Source organism: Zeus faber (assembly GCF_960531495.2).
Source record: "Zeus faber genome assembly, chromosome: 5".
Classification (NCBI taxonomy): domain Eukaryota; kingdom Metazoa; phylum Chordata; class Actinopteri; order Zeiformes; family Zeidae; genus Zeus; species Zeus faber.
The window spans coordinates 14,812,399-14,819,631 of record NC_137192.1 but is presented as its reverse complement, the minus strand read 5'-3'; the positions used below and the strand labels follow the sequence as shown (position 1 = coordinate 14,819,631).

Here is a 7,233-nt window from a genome sequence, read left to right as displayed (position 1 = left end):
TACTGCTATCATTACTTCAAAAATTCTATTCATCAGTCCTTCAGAAAACAAAAAATACCCAAAAGTAATTCAAATCAAAAGACAATTATCCAGATATGGAGTGAAAAAAAGTACATTTGTTTTAATGACCAAGCAATACTAAAATTGCAAATGGACAAAACAGATTTGCAGCAACATAATATTTTGTATTTTGTTTTTCATTATGAATAAATCTGTTGTGCTTCAAAGGCGTGAAGTGCGGTGCTTGTGAGTAAATACAGGGAGTAAAAAAAGCGTTCTCTATCCAGTGGAGTCACATTTCAGTCATGCAGATGACACCAGCCCGGCCATCATCTAAGTAAACACTATATGCAAAAAGCAAAATGAGAGCTCCAACTCAGGCTTAAGCAAACACACACCACCCACACCGTGTATATTGTATGGTCGGAAATCAACACACGGACAAAGAGATGTGGACAGTGCATGGAAAGTTGCCCACGCACTAATATCAGCGAGACACGCTCACAAGGATTTGGGTCCGTTTGGCAACTCAAAAAAGGGAAAAAGAGAAAAGCAGGCTTGCCTGAGTAAACAGCGCTGCACAGGACTGGTAAACAGCCAGGTGTGTGCTTTACAGACACAGCTTGTGCACAACAAACAGGGATAAACAGGTAAGACCAGTCTCAAACAAGCTGAGTGAGGCTGCTGGCTCGTTCAGAGGCCGGCGGGATGGATTCTGTGATCAGCATCCCCTCGGCTCCTCCTCCAGGATCCTACACTGAGCTCCAAGTGAAATGTTCAGAGCCCTCGTTCCGCCGCTGGGAAGAGAAGACGTTCACAAAAACTATGAGGATCGCTTCAATCGCCACGCCCACTTTCATGTCAGGCAATAGAATCAGAATCTGTTTGATTTGGCCAAGTACATTTTCATGTACAACCTATTTGACTTGGTATTGGTTGCTGCATTGTTTCACAGAATTAGACATAACGACAACATAAAGAAGCTTAACAACCTCAAAGAAAAAATATATAGAATATATAGATACATACAATATACAGAATGTGCACATAATACATTTAAGAGCTATGGCAGGGGAGAAGAGTGGTTTATAGATCGGAGGTGGATATGATAATTATTATTATTATAAGTATTATTATTATTATTATTATTATAATTAATGAATAAATATGTGTGCAATAATAGAACGGGGAGATCAACTTAAAATATATTGAACACAGATACACACACCATAAACAGTACACCACCATATGCGGCCTCTTTCATTAAACTGCACGTTCTTATTACAAACCTTTATATTTTAACTGTCCTTCCTTATTTAAGCCTACAATATCCTTTCTTTTTTTATGCAAATGTGTGCCTCACTACTGACACTATGTTTTTATGGATAATGCTGCTCATATTATGTAAGTATGGGTTTTGCTTGAATTTGATCATTTTGTATTTCCTCTTCCATTCTCTCTGGGTATGACTGACGGCTGTTTCAAGGTAGCAAATGTGACATTTTCACAGCAATAAATAGAAAAATAAACGACTTCTCCAATTTTTGTGGTACAGAATATGAGACCCTTCTATTTGTTCCATAAAAGCTTCTATTCATAACAAACAACTATTCCATGATGTCAGGACTGAAGACGGTCAGGACATGATGTCTGAAGGCTCCCATCTTTTCTTGTGGGTTTTTTTTTTCCACATTTGGTTCAAGGTCTGAGACCTGGCTGTTTTTATGTGTCTGCCCAATTAAGTTATCTGTTTGGAAGGAAGATTTAGAGAAAAGATTAACAGAATGAGCGATGTCTTGTTACTAACAGAGTTGTAGCAGAAAAGGAACATTGGGAGCTGAAAGGTCAAACAACAAGTCTTACTACATTCAGGGGAATTATTAGTCTTATTAGTCGTATATGGCCTACTACTGTATCAGGTTAGATAGTCTTTTTAGATCTATATCAAACACCTAGTAAATAAATATGAATTTGACTTTAGTTACGACAGTAAATCTCCAAGGCATGGAAATCCAAATAGGAAGCTTTATTTTGGGATTTCTTCTTTTGACAGTATTTAAGGGTCTGAGGAGACTGCACGATTGCGTATGTTATTCATAAATCAATGGCAACTGATCACTGAACACACATTACTCCATGGCCGAGACTGACTCAGATTTTCACAACGTTAGATTTCAAAGCCGGACATTGTGTTGTGTGTTTGTGTAGTCATTTGAGACCAAAGCTCTTCCATGTTAGTTTGAATGGTTTAATTGCTTTAGTTAAAAATTCCCCTTCCCTTTATGCCACATCAGCCCGTCTCTCATAAACCTAATGAGCTTGGGAAATTCCACCTGCTATCGTTGACTCCATTAATCAGCCAAATATAATCTTCCAAAAGCACTTCTGGCTTCTCCCCAAGGCTGATAGCGGGGCAAGGGGACGCACTCGTACAGTAATAGACGTTGATAAAATACGAGGAGGTATGATTGTGCACGGACATTGTTATTCACTTTGCACACGGAAAGCCAACCTGTGTCAATAAAGATTATGTACTGTATATTTCACACAATGTATCCTCGTTTCTTATTCTAGCCATACAGTATATCAATAACTTCTTCTCTCCGTCTTCCCATTCCGATCTGCATGTTAATAACCCCCCCCCCGGCGTGTCATCTCAAATAAGTCATTCAAATACAACGTTGGTTCGCATTTTGACACATTCCCATTGCCGTAAGACACTTTTGTTTTCCTGTTTCCATCTCGGCAAAGATATTTCAATATTTTATCACTGATCCACACTTGATCAGTCTTCTCGTTTTACCATCAACGTTGATTAACTCCCACAAACGCTCACTCTCCTTTGATACACGAATCCATGCACTGATGAAATGTTGCCTTTGTTTTACTCATGACGCTCTGCCTTTGGCTTGTACTTTGGCTTTTTCTTTATCCCATGTTGTCACATTCTTTTAGAACTTTTGTCAATATCAACTCAACATCGAAAGATGTGTATTCTGTCAATAAACTATAAATATAAAAACCGAAAGCCAAATGCATATGTTGAGTGAAAGGACACCTTCAGCAGCCCTACGGCAAACAGTGACTAACAAAGCAGATTCTCAAACAAAGATTTTAGGAAGGAGGATTTCTCCATATGTGCTGCTCAATAGAACTGTAGTCTACTGAGCGTGTCACCTGTAGTCAAGGCAGAGCTAGGGTGAAGAAATGATTCTATTTCACGGTGAGTGGGTGTCGAAATCAGTTATTAGTTAGAAAAATATATGGCGGTGATTGTGGAACATTTGCAGCAGGAAAAACAGTACATGGCCCAAAATAATGCCAATGTTACTCTTTAAATTACCCTTTTTGCCTTATACCCTAATGCTGGATGGATTAGGAATGATATCGCTTTTATTTTGCATCAGATATTGAAACTATTGAAAATTACACAGTAGACATTTGTCAGTTGTCCTGAGCTAAGATGTTTTGATTTTGCTCAAGGTTTATTCTGACTTATAACCCATCAAAAGAGATTAATACTGCCTTGATTTTTAATACTGTCTGCTTTAATAATGCAAATATCTGAGTGGTTTTTTTGTATGTTGTTTTAGTTTTATATATTCTAGTGCTGTAAATATGATGCTTTCAGTACAATTTCTTTGGGCACACATAATAATTCATAGCAAACATGGCTCAATTTAACTATATATAGAATAGTATTTATGGAGAAATTACAAGAGGAATCCACATCTATCAATAATCTAAATAACGCCAAATGACTCTGTATACTGAAGCCTTCCACACATACCCCTAAATCCCACTAATGCCTCGCATACAACTGATGTCTATTTCTGAGCCTCCCTCTGAAACACGCCTGAACCATTTGAATGTTTGGTTTCTTGGCCTCATTTAATTTCATTTAAATGTTTTATGGATTAAAGTTTATATGAGAAATTAACTTGAGCCATATGCATCACGCCACAAAAGAATTGTCAGGACCCAACAACACTGGTTTATAAAATGTCCGTATAGAAATAGAGTCGTCAGACTGTGAATAAGGAGCGGGTCTCTCAGTCGCTCAAATGGAAGTGACAGTAATTGCCTCTCTTCAACTCCTTCACATGGTCACAGTGACAGGGCAGTCTATATATTCTGTATATTCTGTATAAATTCAGTATATCTCTGTTTTCCATTCTGCCTGGGACGACTTCACTGTGCCATCCCAGCCCAACGCTTTGATCACGGACCAGCTCCCTCTGATTCACAAAGGCCTTTTTAGTCTAGACCACCCATAAAATATCACACCCTCACACACACATCTCTACACCCTCCAGCCAATCAAAACTGAGTGTTTATCTCGGCCATGGTATAATAGTATATAGGTAACGTCTCTGAGGCATAATTTTGGAACAGATCAGCGTATTACATACATGTATTTTTTAAGAATGCTCATTGTTACTATATCTTCCTGTTGTATGTTACTCTAGATGTACACTTAATATTCTTCTTCTTGTATGACTAACTTCATTTGGAGGTAAGAAATACTACAACCTTCCTCCAAACTCTAAAAGATAGAGTGTATAATAAATCTAATTAATATCAGCAGCGGCATGATAAATAAAAAGTCAAAAAAGAACAACATAAGCCATGATACTTTTAACAGAACTGCCATTGATCCATTTAGAATGTACCATCAAGGCAAAGCACAACTCTCAATTTTGCATTCCCAAGGAGAGTGATGGACGTATATGGGTTGAGATATTGTAACTGTGAAAGAGGAAATTCACCAACCACCACAGCCGAAAATCAATGAGAGGAAAAAGTGACAATTTGAATGTATCGGCCTTCATTGTGGATGTGATTATCTACGTAACACAATACTGTACGACCAGTAAATCTCCATCGCTCTGTCAGTGAAGTAGGGCACCTTCCTGTCCATGTTATAAAGATTTGTGTAGAAAGAAAGCTAAAAAATAATGTAGAATTTCTGATGTGTATCCCAGAACTCATATGTTTCAGAAATAATGCAAATTAAAATGAAATGATAAGACCTACAAAACAAATACGTGAACAAATGCAACATGGCATGAGTTAGCAAAAAATAAAACCTTTCAGGCGGAACTGTGCTTTACCCTGTCCGTAAAAGAACAACTGGTGAAACAAAAACAAACAAACGAAAGTTATGGAAACTAGAACTAAAACTGAGAATTAAATTGCATAGGCTCTGCGTTTTCTGCAGGTATACATGAGAAGAATGGGCTCCACAGCTAGAATGAATAGAGAGAGCATCTGAGTTGTACAGATGGATGAAAAGTAACCCAGCCTATTAAACTGCATTGAGAATCAGGTTTTTCGAAACGATGCAACACTGCGAATTGTGACCGGCTGAACGTGCAGTACAGTTTCTGACTGTAACACATCTCGGATATCATTTCGACCTTGGAGCAAGCTGGCCCCAGTCTCTGGGTGAAATGTGTCAAATCCGCTGGCCAAGTGACAGTGGGGGTGCGAATCTCAACACTGTACAGCAGGTGGGAATTTTGGTTATTGTGACAGCGGGGAGCCACACAAGGACAGCATGTCCCTGAATCGCCTGGACATACAGGGAACACCATGAGCAGACAGAGGCCTGCTTCCTTTTCCCTTTGGGTATATGCCACCTGACCTAAACCACTCTCATGTCCTTTACAAGAACGCCAGTCGTGAAAAACAAAAAAATAATTGGAAGTATGGCCGTACAATTTTAATAGTATTATCACAATTAGATCACTCTCAGGAGGAGGTGGCCCTACACCCCCCTTCGAACAGTCTTTGCCTGTAAGAAGTCACCTTGGGAGAACCGACCGAAGGGGATAAATGATGGCGCAAGTGGGTCGCAGGGGAGGAGGGAGAGAAGCGTGGAGAATTACTGTTGTCCTCCTCATGAGAGGCGGGAACCGGTTGAGATGTGCGCTCCCATCAAGGACGGCGACACCAGAGCCATTTTTATTTCATTTTATTTTATTTTTTATTTTTTGAATGACCACCGTCCACCCTTGTCAGCGGATGGTGCTGCTGCCGGTGCCGTGTGATTGACCGGCCCCTGAGGTGTTTGGGTGTGATTCCACGTGAACCGCGCGTCTCCAGATCGACCGCGTTCTCTCCACAACCGTGGCCCCAACGATTTCAATGCCCCCCCCCACACCCCACCTCACCCCCCGGCCCCCTCCCCCTTGAAGGAGATCACCCGCCGCCAGTGTGAATGCGCTATCGAAGCGGCCTGCCGGCCTACAGCGGCTCTGCTCCGGCTTCTTATGTAGGTCATCGATGACAGCGACCAGGAGCCGTCCCCCCCCCCACGAGCCTTACCTTCTGCTGCCGCCTCGCCATGTCCGTGGGCTGCTTGGCGTTGAACGGGTAGGCGACGCATCGCATGACAAAAACATAGAGCTGCAGCTTCTTCTTGCGCTCCTCTTCCTCCCGCTGCAGCTTCTCCACCTCCTCCTTCTCCTGCTCGCTGGCGGCCGAGGGGCTCGGGCTGGTCGGGCGGGCGCCGCCGCCCCGGCCGCCGCCGCCGCCGCCGCCGCCGCCGCTGCCGGGCGCGAGTCCGCCGCCGGAGCTCTCGCTGGTCCGGCTCGGGGAGATGCGGGATCCGGCCTGGGGGGCCATCACCTCCTTCTCCTCCTCCACTATCCCGTCGGATTCCTCCTCGCTGGACGACGGATCCAACATTTTGCCTCAGAGATGGTGGTGACGCTCCCCCTGCAGCCTCACTCAATGCAGTCAGCCCCTTAAATCAGGATCCTCAAGTCTCCCGCCCGAGAAATCTCAATAGCGTGTAGTGGGACTTGAAGTGAATGCTGGACAGGCCCGATCGTCGCGGTGTGGATGTCGGCGGGGTGGTGCGTGTGGAGCTCCGTGGAAGGCGTACTGCACGCAGAGCATCTCCGCCCGCGCCGAGGACGAGCGACGCGAGACTCGCGAACGACTCGCCAGCGACGAATGATTCGTTCAAGTGACTCGGGAGTCGGGAGTCGCTCCGGAAAAAGGAGAGACTCTTCCACTCACACTCACAACCTGGATTACGATTAATTACTGAGGACTACAATGAAGTCTGAGGCAAATAGAAAAGGCCCGGCCATTTGGCGTAATTCGTCGAGTGCGTCTGATGGACACTTTGCGTCACACCAAAATAAATCATTTTGACAGAATTAAATGATTTTTTTTTTTTTGTGCGAGTTCCATTCACAAATCCTCTTGTGACTTTCTTTC

The 7,233-nt window shown here is 42.7% G+C and overlaps 1 protein-coding gene across 5 annotated transcripts in view; it reads right to left on the bottom strand.

Annotated features, from left to right (window-relative positions):
• The window catches only part of cadpsb (Ca2+-dependent activator protein for secretion b), a gene marked incomplete at its 5' end in the record, with an annotated part of 55,758 nt that extends 49,065 nt beyond the window's left edge, over window positions 1-6,693 (bottom strand). For all 5 annotated transcript variants that reach the window (XM_080000621.1, XM_080000620.1, XM_080000619.1 and 2 more), the window contains one exon: window positions 6,331-6,693. In XM_080000621.1, coding sequence (XP_079856747.1) covers window positions 6,331-6,693 — 363 coding nt within the window. The remainder of the gene's footprint in view (window positions 1-6,330) is intronic.
• Between the last annotated feature and the right edge of the window lie 540 nt (window positions 6,694-7,233).